This window comes from Corvus cornix, chromosome Z, assembly GCF_000738735.6.
Source record: "Corvus cornix cornix isolate S_Up_H32 chromosome Z, ASM73873v5, whole genome shotgun sequence".
In the NCBI taxonomy this organism is placed as follows: domain Eukaryota; kingdom Metazoa; phylum Chordata; class Aves; order Passeriformes; family Corvidae; genus Corvus; species Corvus cornix.
This window is the reverse complement of record NC_046357.1, coordinates 14,972,073-14,991,338: the sequence shown is the minus strand read 5'-3', so window position 1 is coordinate 14,991,338 and position 19,266 is coordinate 14,972,073. Positions and strand designations below refer to the sequence as shown.

General features: G+C 41.9%; 1 protein-coding gene across 5 annotated transcripts in view; it reads left to right on the top strand.

The window, feature by feature from the left end:
* The window catches only part of UNC13B (unc-13 homolog B), a 208,246-nt gene that overhangs the window by 150,468 nt on the left and 38,512 nt on the right, over window positions 1–19,266 (top strand). For 4 of the 5 annotated variants that reach the window (XM_039566772.1, XM_039566771.1, XM_039566769.1 and 1 more), the window contains 8 exons: window positions 50–213; window positions 2,208–2,358; window positions 3,356–3,424; window positions 5,649–5,738; window positions 7,165–7,299; window positions 8,096–8,229; window positions 9,145–9,230; window positions 16,692–16,818. In XM_039566772.1, coding sequence (XP_039422706.1) covers window positions 50–213; window positions 2,208–2,358; window positions 3,356–3,424; window positions 5,649–5,738; window positions 7,165–7,299; window positions 8,096–8,229; window positions 9,145–9,230; window positions 16,692–16,818 — 956 coding nt within the window. Of the gene's footprint in view, window positions 1–49; window positions 214–2,207; window positions 2,359–3,355; window positions 3,425–5,648; window positions 5,739–7,164; window positions 7,300–8,095; window positions 8,230–9,144; window positions 9,231–12,149; window positions 12,186–14,213; window positions 14,256–16,691; window positions 16,819–19,266 lie in introns of all 5 variants that reach the window. The other variant, XM_039566767.1, reaches the window with a different exon arrangement.

Here is a 19,266-nt window from a genome sequence, read left to right as displayed (position 1 = left end):
GAGGCTTCAGCAGCCTCAGATACAAACGTGTTCCTGTTTTGTGTTTCAGAACCTCTTTCACCATCTCACAGATGTGCAAGGGAATGGGGTGGTGAAGATCCCTGATGCCAAAGGAGATGATGCATGGAAGGTGTATTTTGATGAGACAGCCCAAGAGATCGTGGATGAATTTGCAATGCGTTATGGCATTGAGTCAATATACCAGGCCATGACGTAAGATGCATTTCTTGTGTTCCTGAGTGCTGATAATTGGTGTAACTAATTGATGTGACTCTTACTATTTAGAAGATGAAGTGTATCGGTAATGGAAAGCTTGGCAGTGACAGCTGCTCCTTATGGGGTTTACTGCGCGAGGGAAGAGACCGCCTGTCCTTGAATCACTGGTGTCCTCGAAGTCTAGAAATTATTGTTTGCCATTTCTGTTTTGAGACTCTCAAATCCCTGTTTGAGAATTCTTCTGTTAAAAAGGTGTTGCTCAAGGTTCCCACTGGAGATTTCTGATATGAGAAGGGATGAGGTTTTGTGGAAGTATTTGTCCTATGTGTCTGTTGTGGCAAGTGTTACAGTCCTTTGAAGTGACTGATCTCCCAGGTGCTGCTGAAAGCATTTGAAGAAAGTTTGAGTAATGGTGCCACTGATTTGTCCTCTTCGGAGCTAGGCTAATGCAGTGCTGTATCTTCAAAGAACCTTTTCCTTGTCTGTATACTTTTGCTTGGATTTGGGATTAGTCATTCTTCCTCTTAAAGACTAGTATTGCTATGCTTAGCTCATTTCTTATTTCAAATGTAATATAAAATGTAGCAGACAAAAGTGAACTTTTTCACATAGAAGCTGAAAGTTTTGGGTTACGGGTCCTTAGATGAGTTATGAGCTGTACTTATGTCACCTTGCAAGCAGCTTTTCTGCCTATTGGTTTAAGCCAAAATAGAAAAGAATTGGCAGATTTCTCTGGAAGTCTAGTCACTGCTTATAGCAGGGCTAACTTGAAAGTTGGACTGGGCTGCTCAAGGGTGTGGAAAATTTCCAAGGATGAAGGTCTACTGCCTCTCTGATTAGATCCCCAGTCCTCATGGCTTCTCTTCTCAAAGCTAAACCAAGCCATTTCATGTGCTTATATTTACCCAGTACCTAAATGACCAACTGGTACATAAGTGTCATGCAGCAAGCATGGTTTTAAACTTGAAGAGGTTAGATTTAGGATAGATAAAAGGAAGAAATATTTTACCATGAGCGTGTGAAACAGTGGATGGATAGGCTAGGCTGCCCAGAGAGGTGGTAGATGTCCTATCCCTGGAAGTGTTCAAGATCATGTTGAATAGGATTTTGAGCAACTCGATGTGGTGAAAGGGGTCCCTGATCACTGAAGAGGTTGGACTAGATGACCTTTAAAAGTCCCCTCCAACCCAAACTATTCTATGATTCTATGAGTCCCTTAGGGAGAAAGTTACATTTGGAAAATAGCTCCTGGATTTAATCTGGGAATTTAGTGAGTATTTCTGCATAAAAATGGCCCATCTCTTCTGCCTCTTGGAATGAACTTTACTTGCCATTTCCCATGATATAAGACCTCTTAAGCTCTAATTTTTTTTTTTTTTTAAGGTCTAACAGACTTTTTTAAAAAATTTCTAATCATTTCACAAGCCTGGATGCTCCTAGCATAATTTTGAGATTTCCTGGAGGAGGGTTCCTTGCATTTAATGAGAGAATGGGAAAATGCAAATCAATGTGCATGCTTCTTGGAGGCTGAATGGGTTAGCCATAAAAAGTGCAGCACAGAAATACTAATGTGTACTCTCACTGGGCATTAATGCTTTCCAGTTGCTGCTGCCTCATGACCCCTCACAACCTGTGTCTGCCTCAAGCGGCAGCAAATTGTGTAAATTTCCTTGTGTCAGGCTTGGTTCTAGGAATTGGCATCAGGACCCGGGGCATCACTAAGCCATGTACTGCTGGCAACAAGTGGTTGAGAAGCTGTTTTATGATCTGGAAATGGCTGCAGTGAAGGGATTTCTCTTTGTTTTGAGCTGTTGTCTAGATGGCATCTTTCTGAAAAAAGCTCTGAGATACTGGAGTTCTATAAAGGGATGAAACGTAACTTCCATCTGTTCATGGTGCCCACCAGCAGCAAAAGGGGTCTATTAAAGGGATAAAGTCAAGTCTGCTGCACAAAAGAGACCAGAATGACTTATATTGCTGTCCTTTTGCAGGCATTTTGCGTGTCTCTCCTCTAAATACATGTGCCCAGGCGTGCCAGCTGTGATGAGCACCTTACTTGCCAATATCAATGCTTATTATGCACACACCACTGCCTCCACAAATGTGTCTGCTTCGGACCGCTTTGCAGCCTCCAATTTTGGGGTAGGTTTGTGTGTTTGGTAGTGTTGCAATTGGCATTCTTTCATTTGCCTACAGGGCTTTCACCCTTCAGTAAATAACTTGTTCTGTTAAGGAACATTAAATCTGTGAGGAGTTGGAAGCAGTGGAACTCTTTTACACCAGACAAAGAGCATGGGTTTATTGTCTTGATCATCACACATTTCAGATATCAATCAGTGTAATGCATTGTGATGTTTATTCTTTGTGTTCACATTGCAGTGGAGCACAGATGGTATGGAATGAGCAAACGATACTAACTCTGCATGTTAGTGCTGTTGGTAAAATACACTGTGTGATCTGGTAATTTCAGAACTTTGTTTTTAAAAACAGCAACTGCTTTAAGAAAAAAATCACCACCACCACAAAAGAAGTCTGTCCTCCTAATGGTTAAAATGTTTTGTATATAACTTGTGGTGGAGTTGAGCATGCTGGAAAAGTATTTGGAAAAGCTAATACTTCCCATCAGATTGAGAATTTATAAATAGATTGAAGAGGTATTCACAATGCCAAATCAGAATTCAGTGGAGAGACCTGACCTCAAGAAGTTATGTCACAAGAAGCCTATAGTACTGGTCACTGATACAGATAAGATCATGGAGCTGTGTCATTGCTCTGAATTAGACCCTTTTCTGCTGGTACTTTATTAACCTCTGAATAAGCATTTTCTCTCAAATACAAATTCAGTGTAAATTGCAGATAGAAAATCAAAGAGGTTTCTGTTCTGCCTCTAACTTCAGAGTGATAATGGAATGTTTTTTCTGACAATTCTGATGTTTCACAGACTTCAGAAATAATTACAGTTTAAAAGTAAATCCAAGAATCGAATGAAAGTACTGTTTGCACAGTGCTGTGTATCCATACTGCTTCCTCCTGCTCTCATGAGATGTAACACTGATTACCTGATACCCTGCTGCTTACTCTGAATAGGGATTGGACAGTGGTGATATGTGAATGTTTATTGGTGTTTTCTGCTCAACAGAAAGAACGATTTGTGAAGCTTCTGGACCAGCTTCATAATTCACTTCGGATTGATCTCTCAATGTACAGGGTGAGTGGGAATAAAAAGAATCCTTACAGGTATTCCGGTGGGCATGGGGAAACACACTATTTGGATTTCTCTTGCATTTCTAAGTTGTTGCACAGTTTGTGTCTTAAGGAATTGTCATGACAAGCTTGTTGTTCAAATGTACCATTTTGTTTTCCTCGTGGATAGAACTTACACCTTGTTTTTTTCTTCCATTATAATTCCTCAAGACTTCTGAAATAATTTGAGGATTGTGAACTGTGCTTATCTCTGATATTTTCCCAGAAGTTGGATTGGATTAAATAATTTGAATTACTCTTATCTGCTACTTCAGGTATTATCTAAAAAGGGAAAATAGAGTTGTTCTATGCTAGGACAGAAATATTTTAGAGGACCATGTTGTCACTTACTTTAGGTTTGGCAAACTCGAATCGTGATGTATTGTCAGATTTGAGATCCCCCCCACTTCAGCAGATTAATTTCAAATGTTGACATTAGTCCAACAGGCTTCATGAAACCTCCACTTTCTTTCTTTGCTGTTCCAGAGTCAGCATTGTCTTATCATGTGACCTGGCTGGTTTTTTTCCCTTAAATTCCTTGCTATGTTATTTCAATTGGTGACTAATTCATTGAAAATTTTGAAAATGGTGGCCAAATATGAGCTTTGATTTTATTTAGTTATCCACTTCTGATTTCAGCATTTACCTGAAACACAGAAAAACATACAGAGGAGAAAAACACAAGGAGATTAAGAGAAGTGCATTAGGAAGACAAAACAAAAAGGAAAAGGGGCAAGGTGCAAAAGAAGATAAAAGGAGTATTGTGGGAAGAGCTATTCTAAAGCTACATTACTAATAAGAGAAGGTCTAAATAGAGTGCTGATCCACTGAGTAGCAGAGAGAAAATTACCAACCCATGGCAATAGGGATCTGTAGCTGTGCTGCCTTTTTTGTTTGCTTGGTATTCAGTAAAAGCTGGTTTTTGGTGGCTAATGCAACTGGATTGTGCACAAAAAAGTAAGATCTTACATAAAGGACCAGGAAAGATTTGTGTAGTTTAAATAATTCAGGTGTAATCTAATTGCCATTATATTTAGAGAAATGGCTGAAGCACTACGGGAGCACTTAGTAATTATTTTAAGACCCCTATAGGGCAAGTTAAATTCTGTAAGAAAAGTTGTTAGTTTGCAGCTTTCCAGACAGGAGATGGCAGTTTACATTCGTCAGATGGTTTGTATTTAGGTCTTGACCCATGGAAGTCTTCGATTTCGATAAATACCCTAAGTTCCAGAGAGTACGTGTGTGGAGACCTTAACTCTAAAAGGAGAGTTGTCTCGGAAGGACATCTACAAATGACTGCAAAGAGCATCAAATTGCCTGCAGTGGTTAGCTGAACTGCAGTAATACGCAGTTACTACTGTCAAGAGACAGCATATTTTTCTGCAAGTCCTCAGTAAAAAGTTAAAACTTTTTCCTCTCCACCCTTTTCACCTTCATATCTAATAATTTTTGAAAGTGCAGATGTGAAGAGTCTGTCCAAGAGAAGGTTGCCCCTGCTGTTTTACTTGCAGCAAAACCATTCACATCAGCTTGAATGTAAGGACATGCTGAGGAACATGAATGCTGTTAAAGGACACAGGTCGGAGACAGTGGGAATGTAGGAAAGGGCACAGTGCCTGAGGTCGGAAAGGGAAGAGTTTTGTGCAAGAAGCAAAGCTAGCTGCATTCAGCATATGTATTTACATATGGGATCTCACAGGGTTCTGGCTAGTTCCAATACCTTCTTAGGGGATCAGTGTTAATTTTTCTTTCTTGGTCTTGTTTGCTTCTCTGGAGAGGTGTTGAATACACCACACCCCTTGGCCTTTCAGAAGAGAAGCCAAAAAACCAAGCACTGAGTGCAGAAAGGAAAGTGCTCACACAACCTCAGGCAAAAGGCCAGGTCTGCCAGTGGTGAGGCTGTTCCCAGCCTGCTCTTTCTACAGCCAAGGAGAGATTTCCTGCCACCAAGGGCTGTCAGTCTCCTGGCATCCACAGACTTTACGTTTCTTTGTATGAGAAGCTGTTTAATTAAGCAAACAGATAAGCTCCTGCAGCAAAAAGGCCTTATTTATTGAGCATTGTTTTGACTGGTGCAAGCTTCTTGAGCAGGAAATGTTTCCAAGACAGTTTCCTTATTTAGCACATGCTTGAAGCCTTGCATGGATCTGACTGTGCTTTCCAACAGGATTTCCCTTTTCTGTCAACAGAATAACTTCCCAGCCAGCAGCCGTGAACGGCTGCAGGACCTGAAGTCTACAGTGGATTTGCTCACCAGCATCACTTTTTTCAGGATGAAGGTAGGGGTATGGGTGGGGATGGGAATGGCATCTCTGCAGTTTTTTCCCCCAGGAGTTGATTCCTATTTTCAAACCATTGTTTCATGTTTCTGTGCTTTAGACACTTAAGGAAAATGGAAATCATCTGCTGACCATGTATAAACATCCACATTTTGTCTTTACCTCTGTGTATTTTGCATTATGAGGATGTAAATTGCTTTTCCCTATTGTTCTTGAGTCATAAAGACGGTACAACCCTCTCGCCACCCCCCAAAAAAAAAGAAAAAAAACCAGGAGGAGGAGAAATAAAGGAAATTGTCTAGTTTCAGGAAGATAATTTGCTTTTTTAATAACTTTAGGAAGATTTTTCACTACCTTTATCTAGTAAATATTTTAGAGTTTCTCTCGTGGAGGATAAGATACTGAAATGGGATAATATCTCTCAGTAGAGATCCAGGAGAGTTGTTATGAATGCTAATGTGCTGGTTTCATAGTTAAGTTTATTGTCCTAGCAATGTGTAATGAGATTATTTTATATTCCTGAATTTCGGCTTCTAAACTTTTTTAAAAGTTTACAACCTTACATTATCGGTTAGTACATGTCACCTAAAAATTTTTGTCTTACCAAAAACAAAGCAAGTGTTTAATTTGAGCTACTTCAGGAAGTGCTTAAAATTTTACTCCTAAGCCCTAGGGTAAATGATGATTTAGAACTTTATTTTAAGTAGACAGTCTGTCTGTGTTGGAAGTTTGCTTTATAGAAATACTCTGAAAAGTTTAGAGGTACTGAAAATACCAAAATTTTTAGGTTATAGTTGTATTTGCAGGGTGATGATTGCCTGTCTGTTTAGTTTAAAGTACCCCTGCAGCATTTTTCTAAAACAACATAACAATGAAATAATGAAAACAGCTGCTGTTGCAAGGCGTATCAGTTGGCATGTCCCTAAGGATTCTGGTTGCTTTAAAATTTAATAAAGTTTGTGATGAAAGATGTACTTAATGCAAGTTTTCTGTATTTAAAGGCAGACAAGTGGTCTTCAGCAAGACTTTCCAGATCGGATGTAAACTGCTCCGCTGGTCTGTTGCACATTCTTCCAATGCTGGGGAAGATTGCCCGCTGGCTTTGTAACAAAGTCCTATAAATTCAGCAGAAATTGTGTGTTTGGTTCAGATTATATACATATCAAGCCACATGATCTGTCTGTTCTGGGGAATCTTCCTTGGCACATCAAAATCTCTTTCATGCTTCAAGTGGTCCTGTGGGGAGATAAATGTTGTTATTGCTTTTTTATGCCTGGGGGGAGTGACCCATTTGTGGTTTCAGGTCACAAGTTGCTGGAAGCAGATCCACCAAGCCCCGAGTGGTTTCCAAAACGGCGATGTGTTCTTTCCCTGTTTGTTTTATGAACCGTGCTTTGTTTGACACTCTTTGTTATACCCTTGCCAGGTCCAAGAGCTGCAGAGTCCACCCCGAGCCAGCCAGGTAGTGAAGGACTGTGTAAAGGCTTGCCTCAACTCCACCTACGAGTACATTTTCAACAACTGTCATGAGCTGTATAGTCGGGAGTACCAGACAGATCCTGTGAGTAGCTGATAAGCAAGCAGAAATGCAATTTTTCTGATTTTCTTAAGATAATAACAAGAATACTAATTGATACAAAAAGCCAGCACAAACAAAGTTGCGTGACTTTTTATCTTCTGAGTGCACAAACTTTGTAATCAATTAACGAGCACTAATTAGTAAGGGGAGGATGATAACTGTTTTACACTAATTACAATGCATTTTGCCAGCCTCAGCAGTTATTTGTGAAGAGAAGGTTTGATGTAGCTTTGAGCGAGCAAAAGCCAATTACAGCAAATGTAGGCTGATCAAGGAAACTGTCATTAGCATATGTAAACCTCAAGCAGTGAGATTTTACCTTGTTTTCAGGAACCCAGTATCCTGCACTGGGTTTAGGAGGTGCCTCTAGACACAAACTCTTCTCAAATGCGTGAAAGCACCACTGGCCTCTGTAGTAATGCACACACAGCATGTCAGCGGGGATATAGTCACCAGCCAGGTACCTAAAGAGCAAGTATTTGGAATAGGCTTAGGGCAAATGATGTCTCAGCTGGTCTCCTGGAGCCTGGCCTGGTCTTGGCATGGTAGATGACAGAACAGGGATTAGTTGGGTTTGAGGCTACCAGCTAGCAACATGGTTTGGCATGTTACTGTGTTTTGCATTAGATCAGACAAGTTGCCAGCAGTCATTAATAATGTTAAGCTCTTTGGAAGAAAGGGTCCACAGGTGACTAGTGTTCGCATCGTCATCTGCATCTGCCAGCTTTTTTTTTTCCCCTTAAATTTTATGCTGGTTTTCCAATTGCTTCCTTCCCAGAACAAAACTCAGGACCTTCCTCCCGAGGAACAGGGCCCCAGCATAAGGAACCTTGATTTCTGGCCCAAGCTCATCACTTTGATAGTTTCCATCATAGAAGAGGATAAGAACTCTTATACCCCAGTCCTGAATCAGTAAGAATCCTCCATGTCATGTATGACTATTGCTAGCCTGTGTGTGCTCTGCTTTATTTGTTAAACTGCTTTCTATCTCTTCTGTCACTTGTGCATTTATAGAAGTACTTATCTTGTCTGTCTGTCTTTCTGTCTTATCTGTCTCTGTCTATATAAATAACTTTTTGATTGGGATGGAAGAGTTTCAAAAGGTTCAGTTACGATGGCGTTCGAACACAAACCCTGATTATTACAATCCTGAACTCAGGGAGGCACCTGAAACTGGGGTGAGAGTTCTTTTGGTTTTTTCTGATGTTGAGCAGTTCAGGGGTGCACATTAATGCACATAGTGGTGCTGAGGTATCTTACGATGTGGTTTAGGAATGTGGCGTTCAGCTCAGCACTGGGAGATTGCATTGGGTGGAGTCAGCACAGCATTGGAAAGGACCCTGAAATAGGTCTGCTTAACCGGTGGATACCCCTCCTACAGTCCCACAGGGCAGAAGGGGACAGAGATCCTACAATGTACTACACACAAAGACCTGGATTATGCCCTAATCATCATTGATTTAGCATGAATAGCAATCACCTGTCGGCCTAGTAACCCTCTAAAAGGAGAAAGAAAAAAAAAATGGACAAGGAAGAGGAAAAAGGTGCAAGGGCATTGAGGTCACATTCCCAGAATGACTGTGTACACCTCTTCTAGGAAAGAAGAATCCAGGTCCTGTCTTTCTGAGTTAAAACCAGTTTTTCAGGTTACTTAATCTATGCCACAGAGTACAGTCCATGATCTCCAATTTTCATCTGGTGCTTTATCTAGGGTGAAGGAAGCATCTATAATGTTGAGCTTTTCAGCTTGTAGTGTAGCTCAGAGCTAAATAAAAAAGAGCCCTTTGCTTTGATGTGTGCCAAAGCCTTTTCTAAATGTCCCCTCAGGTTTCCTCAGGAGCTTGCAGTTGGGAAGATCAGCGCAGAGGTCATGTGGAGTCTTTTTGCCCAGGATATGAAATATGCCATGGAAGGTAAGAGAATGAATGTCTCACTGCTGCCAGCTGACTTTTTGCTGATCTCTTGTTCTCCATCCATTTGGTGAAAATGAGGCTTAAGCTCATGAGGAGCACCACTGACCGGAGCAGGGATTTCTAGTGGTTTGTTTGTCTGTGCACAGCTGCTTTATGGGTCAGAACTGAGGCTGAGATCTGCATGAGGCGTAGACCTGCATGTCAGGCTGTGTTGCAGGCTGTTTATTGACATCCCAGCTGGTTTGAAATCAGAAGTTCTCTTTGGCCTGATGATATGATGGCTTGGATCAGCAGCCAGCAGCAGCTTTATTTTTCATTGTACTGTGGTAGAAATGGTTGGAGAAGTTGGTGGACTCTGGGTTGTGCCATGGCTCCAGTTACCTGGATAATACAGCACTGATTGTCTAAGCCATCAGCAGAAAGATGCTGTTCGAACAATTCCTGCTGCAGACATCTTCATTTCGAATTAGTCTTTGCGTAATTCCACCTCCTAGTAAGGAAGAAATTTTACTGTTTCTGAAGATGAGTTAGGCATGCAAAACCCAGGAAACTTCCAGAAGGGAATTCTGCTACTTGCAGTACTGTTCTGATGGTGGGTTTCTGAACTTGATTTTAGTTCTGTACATTGATTTTCACAATCTCACCAACTTTTCAAAAATTTCAGAGAGCATCTGGCTCGCACTGTCTCTGCAGGGTTGGCCTTCATGATCATTCATAAGGTGATACTGTGATAAAACAGAAATGCCTCTGCTGTCTGCAGCATGCTAGCTGTATTTATATTCCAAACCCAAGTCAAGCTACTGCTTCTGGGCACTCAAAAAATTTTTCTCAATCCACTTGTCCCCACTTTGATCTGAGCTCACTTATAGGAGTGACAGCCAATTAGACTCTTCAGATTGGTAGGAAAAAAATGCTGCCAGCAAGAGAGCTGCCTGCATTTTGTTCTTTGGAAACAGTCTGTGGGGTTGCTCTGTAGGTGAAAAAGATTTACTCCATTTATTTTATTAATCTCTGTCAGTGCAACAGATGTAGAAACTGTGCTGTGGGGGGGACACTCTTTGCCAGCTGTAGGCTTGAATCTGACAGGCTGCAGGGCAGGATGAAATGTTCTCACTTCTGTATTAGGAACTTTTTATATATGCTTGTACCCCACAGTGCCTTTGTCTTGTGAGGTCAAGCTCATGTAAGAACAGGCAGTGGGAAGAAGGACTATGACCTACTATGTTGAGGAGTCTCTTTTATAGTGACTGTCGCTACTTGCTCATGTGTTAGAGATAAGGCAATGGTGATAATTTCATGTTCTCTTTCCCTAGAAACTGTTTGCTCCTGCAGACCATTTTAGCTCCCCTTTCAATTTTGTCCTTATTTATATAGGAGGGATGGAGATCCTCTCCTGTGAAGAAAAAGTGAGAGAATTGGGTTTGTTTAATGTTCAGGGTGATCTAACTGGGATACCTGAAGGGGAGCCCACAAGAACAGTGGAGAGGACTTTTTACAAGAGCTTGTAGTGCCAGGACAAGGAGGAATGCCTTCAAACTGAAAGATAATAGGTTGAAATTAGGTATTAGGAAAAAGTTCTTCCTGATGAGGGTGGTGAGGCACTGTCACAGGTTGCCCAGAGAAGCTGGTTTTGCCCCATCCCTGGCAGTGTTAAAGGCCAGGTGGGATGGGGCTCTGAGCAACCTGGTCTGGTGGAAGGTGTCCCTGCCTATGGCAGTGGGTTTGAAATGAGATGAGCTTTACAGTCTCTTCCAACTGAAGCCGATCTACGGTTCTTTTTACTCTTGTATGCTCACCTTCAGGAGTTTATAATGGAATTTGCACTTCTGCATGTTGAAAGCACCCTAACTTCCTCCTTTGTCTGCAGCCATGAGAATTGGATGTCTCCAGATCTGGTTGCTCACCTCCCTAAGACTCCCTTTCCCTGTTGCATCCAAAATGCAGCTGTAAAAAGGTTACAGATTGCATGACTGTCAAAGGGGACATGAATTTGAATGTTTTTCTGGGTTTTTTATTTGCTTTATTTGGTTGCCAGTGCCCAGATTAGCTCGGTCTCCCAGGTTTTCTCTGTTGGTGTCTCATACCATGACCCCACTGATGACTCTGGGCTTAGTTTACCTTTTCCTGACATCCTTCTGGTTACTTGTGAGCTTCTTAAAACAACCATTGGTATCACTCGTGAGTTCCTCAATGCATACCAAATACTTGATGAAAAGACCATCCCTCTTCAAAATATTTATTGGTGATGAATGTTCATACCAATGCAGCTGGTGGACAGGGATTTTGCATTTTGAACAAAAATTTAAAAACTGCATGGTAATTTATTTGTAGCCTTAACTGTAGAAGTTCTACAGGAGAGTTGAACAGTGATAGAGTCTGTGTTAGGATGTGTCTTTTCCAAATATATATTCAAGAAATGCTTAGGGTGCAGAATTCTATTTGAGGCAAGTGTGATTCCTCACTGCTTTGCTCTTCAGAAACTTGTGAAGATAACCTTTAAAACAAGCTCTACAATAATTCAATTACAGGTCTTACTACATATATTTTAAATACAGATGATTGGATTAGCTCACTGCATTTTTTTTTAAACTAGGGAAAAAGGGATTAAATGAAACTGATTAAATGATGTGTAGGATGATAATTAGATTTGCCAGCCTCAGCTCTTGGCTCTGTCATTTCTCAGGTTCAGTTGCTGGTTTTTCTACCAGTTAACCTGCACCAAGAGTTTTATATTCCTTTTCCCAGTCTGTGGCATAATCCCTGGGTACATTTCTTGTCTGCCTCGAGATCTGTGTGCATCAGGAGCTCTCTGCAACAAAAGCTAATCTGTTTTTTTTGAGATATGTGCACATGAACACAGAGTATAACACTTGCCCCGAACTTTCCTCATGGTGTTTTCCCTTATGTTCTGTTCCTAAGTTCTGGATAACATGAGCTCATTCACCTCACCAAGTGGTAAGTTCATGCTCCTTGGTGGAGCGTAGCTGTGAGTAGACAAAGACTTTCATCTGTTAACCGTAGTTTTAGCACTTTGGATGTCGTGTGTAACACTAGCTTTAATGTTCAGTAGTTTTTATGCCAGCAATAAACAGATCTGCAAAGAAGACTTGAAAGACCATACTGCTGCTGTAGAAATGGAGGGTATGTGCTCTAAGGAGGCTCTGGATTAGAAAGAGTGCAGACCTGGCTGTATGAAATGGCCCCCTTCCTCCTTCCAGCCTGATGCTTCCACACTGCTCTCTAGTAGGCAGTGTGCAAGAGAGTTGGGAGGCTCACGTGGGAGATGGCTTCTCTGAGCTGGAGAGCGGTGCCTGGCTGACTGAGTTGTTTTCCTTTTTCCCCATTGTGCCTCTCCCAGCTGGAGCTTAACCCCATATGCACCATGCAGCCTGTGCAGGACAATGCGTAAATCCTAATTTACACCTGAAATATTAAGGGCTTCAGATCCAGAACTCGTGCCAGCCTGTGGATGCTGCAGCAATGTGTCCTTTGGGCACCTTCTGAAGAGTTAGATTGCTAATGTGTAAAATGTTGAGTCATAAAAATGAAACGCCTATTCTCTGTATAAAATATGTTCAGCGACTGGTAGCAGTAGTCATGACAGCGGTGTGTTTGACTGCTGGATCTTATTCCTTTGACTGTCCTAAGGAGACTCGGTGTCTGAGACAGAGCAGAAGCTGCAGTATCTACCCCACATGTTTTCTCTCTCTTCTAAAGCAGTGACTGCTCAAGGCACCATGCACAACAGACCCAGCACTTCCCTGTTTGCTGGGTCTTTGAGAAGTGTCCCTTGTTCCCCATCAGCCCAAGAGTAAAATAGGTCAGATACACATGTCCCAGACTTGGCTGGAAGGCTCATGTTACCCTGGAGTCCGTGTAGGGTAGAGGATGATTTTCCAAGCCATACAGTTGGCTCCACCCCAGGACACTGCCTGGTGCTCAAGCAGCTGGATAGCCTCTCTGTTAGCACACTAACTGTAGTTAGTAGTTTTCTTACTGTCCTTTCTGAAACCTCTGTCACCCGGAAAGCACAAACGCCCCAAGTAAAGAGGCTTCTGCTCTTCCTTTGCTAGGAACACCTTAAAAGACAGTAATAGAAAACCAACGTCATCCTTGACAGCAACGTTTCATCTTAGTTTGGACACATCAGTATTAGGAGAGCTGCAAATTGGAAACACCTCTGATAGGAAGAGAGACTGAGTAGACTTGGCAGGCAGGATTGAAATAAATCATTCTGCCACTTTCTCACTTCTAATAAGAAGGGGATCAGAGGCACACACAGATGCCAGCTATCTAAAGTGTTGACGCTTCAACAGCCTTGGTACCTATTAGAGTTTCTTTACAGAAACTTGGCATTATTTGCTAGAAATTAACCCATGAAAAGTAGCTTTACAATCAAGAAAAAAATCTGTGATTAAAGAGTGTCTGCCTGAAAAGTAGAACTGGACATAACACTAGAAAGTGTGCTTCTAGGGAGCAGTTCCCTATTAATGCATTAATAATATGGCCTTGGTGACTCTAAAAGCTTTTCTCCGTAGGAGGCTGTTTGCAGCTGAAATCTGCTAAGGAAGTGTGGGAGACTTAGAGAACTCTGTGGTCTTTTCAGGATAAAACACAGCAGTTGCTGTACAAATCTGTGTGCTGTTCTGCAGCTGCTGCTGCTGCTAAGCTCTTTAAAAGCCAGCAGGTTATAAAGCAGAACAGAAATGTTCTAAGACTGATGGCTGCCAGGATCTTCACTTTACTTTTTCTAAAATGGGTTTTCAATGTATGCCTCTGACTGATGTGTTTCCATGTCACCTTCAGGTGGTCTTAAACATTTCCACTTACAAAGGAAGCAACTGATCAAAACTGTGCGGGGTCCATTAAACGGGGAAAGGCAGATGGTGCAAACTGGGGATGAGGGGGGTTTGGGTTTTTGTTGGCTTTCTTGGTTTTCCAGAATGTTTGAGCTGTTCATTCTTGTCTTTTCTCTATCACAAGCCCCTCCTTTCTTTCGAATACGTAAAGTTCTCTTTTATGGTGGTAAGACCTCTCCTTCTTTCTTTTAGTTTCATGTGATTTTTCCCTTAGTGTCAAGTGTCTCCTTTAGTGCCTAGATGGCCAGGTAGTCGTAGTAGCTGTACTTGGGTTTATGCTTCTGTGGCTGCTTTGCATCTTCTTCTGCAACTTAGAAGTATTTCAGATGTCATAGAGAACAGGAAAAGGCTCGAATTGCTTGCTTTTAGTGCATTGTTTAATTTTGAGGAACTAAATCTGATTTAAGTCCTTTTTACATCCAAGTCAGACCTTTCCTCAGCAGGAATAGCATTTTCCACACGCGGGAGCAGCAACTGGCGGCAGCACACATCCGAGTTAATGAAGTTATAATTGTCCATCGGTTTCCTCACTCACAGGGAGCAGAGCAGGCACAGTTATTGCTTTATTTGTTTCCAGTTTTAGGTCTGCAGAGGGAGTTCTCATTTTCTTCTACCGTTGCTTGAGGGATAGCAGAGGGTCAGCAGTTCAGATGCTGAGTATACTCCTGCTTTCTTAGTGCTCAAGAAAGATATGAGATTATTAATATAAAGCAGGAATGGACTTTACACAGCTCCCTGTGGAGTGAAATGGACCATAGAACATGTAACTTGTCCATTGAACCATCACCCCTGAGGATTATGTCTCTCAGATATTGGGCATTTTAATTTCTTTTAAACAAAGATTGGGTTTCTTTCTCTTTTTTTTTTTTTTTGAGATTGTATCTGTGTGGATCTGTGACATGTGAACTAGAAGGAAGTCTGTATTACACTGTCACAAAAGCTTGCTTGGCAAATCACTGGAACATTCAACTGCTTGGCAGTTGACAAGGTTTATGGAAAAATTTTGCATGAACATTACTCTGGATTTTGTATTTTCAGTTGGATAATTCACACTTGATTTGGACTTTATTCTTGTGCATGTTAATGAAGCTTCGGGCGAGATGTGGAAGTTTCTCCATATTTTCAATTAGTTGCAAGAATTGACATTTACTTGAAAATAGGTAATGTTGTAAGATAAGCATGCCTATCAGTTAATAAGCCATTCAAAATTGAGAAAAAGACTCCCACTTTTTAACATAGCTGAAACCTCTTTGCACATCAGCAGTGGTGCCCTTGGAAAGTTACATCAGTGATGAGGTTTCCACATCAAAGGTAGAAAGAAGAGTCCAAAGTCAAATACTGGGATAAAAACCTGAGTCTAAGCCAAAATCATGTATGTTTTAGTATAATATCTCACATTGTAGTCATGGGCTAGCAGCTTGCTGTGGAGCTAGGGTGAACAAAGAAGCTTGGCACAAAGTGTATTCCTGCTGTGAAGCTTGGCAGTAGAAAGCTGGATACAGACAGGAGGCACTGGGAAGCGGCAGTGCAGAATTGATAACCTGATAATGCAGGGTCACAGTGCAGGCAAAAGCCAGCCGCTGAGTCGTCATATTGTGAAAAAGGAATTAATTTTAATCTCTTCAAGGAGGATTTTGAAGAAAAGCAGTGCAGTAGAAGGAGCTGCCTGTGTAAGCACAAGGCGTGGCTTGGCAGAAAGCGTTGAGCTGCTTTTGGGAGAACTTAACAAGTATTTTAAATATAGAATTGTGGGCTGATCAGAGGTGGGAGTCAATTGCTGAAAGATGGTAGTGTGGATGTAGGCTGTGGAGGGCCTTGAGGGTGAAGACATGGACCATACATTTCTCCTGATAAGGAAGGGGAACAGTGGTCTGTGGAGATGATTCTCTGCGGAAACACCAGTCTGATTATGGCCAGTGCTTTAGTGGTGTAGGTGTGTGGGAACGGTTGTGTTGTGGAGGGAGGTATTGGCATTATACAGGGACAAACTGCATTTTCCCAGCATTGCTTGGGTACAAAAACATAAGGAATCCTGGCAGGAGGAAGAAGCTCAGCAGCAGACCCTGCCTTGTCTCCCGAGAAATATCATTAATTTCTTCAAATGGGAGCAGGGAAGGCTCCAGTTCCTATGTAGCTCATTTGATCTTGCTTGAGTCACACTGTCAAGCTCTTGGTGCTTTCTACTCTTGTCTCATAGGGGATGTAGTGTAACATGTTGGTATTGCCTTTGTTTATATCCAAGAATGAACAGATTTGCTCGCTTTGATTTTTCTCCTGCAAAGATGGAGTCTCAACTGTGATATGTTAAATGAAAAGGCCATGAGAGAGTGCTCTGTTTTTATTGCTTTGACAAGAAAAAAATGTTCAACAAATGGAAGTATTAATTGGAGCTACAGAAAAAACTCCAGAGCCCCAGTGGTCCCAATCTCCAAGAGCTCCTGCCTGCTGCCAAAATCCTGTGTTGTGAATATTTTGTGGCTCTATAGGTGCTTCATCCTCAACACCCTTATACTCTGCAGTCATGCTTTAGAAGTTCTTCCTGTGCCTGGTGTGGTGACAGTGGTGAATTCAGACCTAACTGCTATTTTTCCCTTCCTTACAGAGCATGAGAAACACAGACTGTGTAAAAGTGCAGACTATATGAATTTACACTTCAAAGTGAAGTGGTTGTACAATGAATACGTTCGTGATCTGCCTGCCTTCAAGGGAAAAGTGCCTGAATATCCAGCGTGAGTGTTTTATGCCTCCTGTAGTAAATCTCCACTATTTGCCTCCTTCTGTTACCTTGGGGTTAGGGTGGGCCATTTGGTTCTCCTGTGGCTGCCTTTGAGATACATCATTTCTTACCTCCTGATTTTCTGTCTTTATGTGCATGTTTGTCCCCTCTAGTGTTCTGTGACACTGCCCTTCACCCAAGTCAGTCCATTATTGCACAATATGTCCCAACATTTCGAAAGCCTTAGCAATAGCATGGACAGACTTTAAGCTACTCTGTGCCTGCAGTGTGAGCAGTTCTTGAATAGATGATGTATGCCTACAGATATGCTTAATGTGTATATACATTACAGGATTTGTAAGTAAAGATAATGTTTTCTCTTTCTTAGTAAGACTGGGTGGTTTAGTTGGAAGCATGAGATAAGCTGTCGCTCTTGAGCTCTAAGCAATTGTTTGCAACTTTTAACTGTAAAAGAGCAACGATAGATTTCAGACCTGGAGAAGATGTATGAGACCAAAAGGTTGTCTGAGCAACCTGGAGATAATGCTGTAGCTAGAGTCCCACACTTGCCTCATGCAGGAACAGGTATCCTGGGTCTGACCAGTGCTTTAACTGGTTTTCCAAAGCTTTCAGTGATGGTTGCTGCACAGCTCCTTTTTTCATGTGCTTCACTGTTAACCCTCCACTAGGTTTTGGAGATTTAACATGCACTCTCCTTTTCACCCCCTCCAAATCTTTGTTGCTTCAGTTTGAGCTTGTTATAGGCTGCGCATAGAGAATAAATTGTTCCTGCTTTGCAAGAGTAAAATGCTTTGTTTGTGTCTCTTCGTGGCCTTCTGCTGGTTCTTGTTTGTTCCTAGCTTTCCATCTAAGTGAGGTTTACTCACCTCTTTCCAAATTATTTGTGTCATAGAATACTTGGCCTTAAATATTGATGTTTCATCTAGACCATGCCTTGCATTGCAGGCTGTGCTGCAGCTCTCATGCGCTGTGTTGACAGCAACCTCTTTTTTTTTCTTCTGTTCAGAGATATTGCTGACAGGGGATGCTTCCAGTGGGCCACTGGTCAGTCTGCAGGCACCCTCAGCATTGTGTCCCATGCTGCTGTTCCCACCCTGTACATGACTGTTCAGTGCTGTCTAAAAGCAGCACTGTGCCCCTCTTGACAAACACATTTTTCCTGGACTCTGTTTCCAGTTTGGTACTTTGAATTCTCTTGCCATGCTGTCATGCATGCAGTCCCTCAAGCGTGGTGCTAGCTGCATACTAATGGGACTTGAGGCAGTTGGGCATAATTGCTCGGTGTGAGCTGTGGGCCTTGATTAACAAATCAGGTCAGCAAGAGGCATAAACTCAGTGAGCAGGGTGCTGTGCAGTGACAGTCTCAGAAGCCCCGTTCTCTTTGCTGCGCCTCTGAGTCAGGGCAGTCTCATGCAAGCCATCAGATATTCTTAATTTCTCTTCTTCTCCTGTGTAATCAGGATAATGATGCTCAGTTTTGTTCTGCAGTCTGTTCTGCTCTGCTGGCCTTTGTGGTAGAGCTTCAGTTCTCATGTGCATTTGCAGCCACTGGCTTTGTTAGTTCACCCTTGTGTTTCAGTACAAAAGCCACATTGTCAGACATAGGCGATGATTATCTCAACCGTAACCTTCACCTGTCACAAAATACTCCCTTGATATGAATTGTCCTTTGATTTGCTTCATCACCAGTATTTTTAGCCTCAAAACTTCCTTAAACAAAGGAGTCACCGCATCAGATTTGCACATTGGTAAACTCATTAGGTGAAACTAAATTGCTGCTGTCCAGACAGCGGTTGGGTTGTCTGTCTACTTATCAGACAGAAGGCTATCCACAAATTCACTTTTCCTGTTTATAAACTATGAGAAACCGTGTTCCTGGTAGCCTTGAGATGTAATTGAACAAAGTGCAGGGTCCAAAGTATTGAAGCTGAAGTTTTTATACTCCCTTTATTTTTTGAAACTCAGAAGCATTTTCTGAAATGGAAGTAGCTATGTAACTGGGAGTGAATCTTCAAAACATCCTCTCTGCCAGCTAAAAGCTGTGAAGTGACAGTTCCTGAAAAAACCCAGCTTTTTAGGTGTGTAAATAGGTGTTCTATGTTTTGTTTAAGTACTGATCTTAGCATGCAGGTAGCATTGTAGCTGTACTGGAGCCTATGTCCTCTCTGGTGGGGGAAGATACTCCTTCCTTTGAGATCCTGTTGGCATATTCTGGCTCTCTTCATCGAACGCAGTATTTATTCTTTTACTCATTGGAACCCCGCCTGCCTTCTTGCCTCAGCTTTTGCCAAGGCCCAGAGATTGTTCCTTAGATACTGACAGGAAATGAACAAGATTAATCCACCTGCAAAGTGTGACGCTGAGGGAGCCAGGCTCATGGCCAAGCTGAAACGGTAGCCTTTTGTGTTACCTCATTGTTGTGCAGCCAACAGAGATGAAC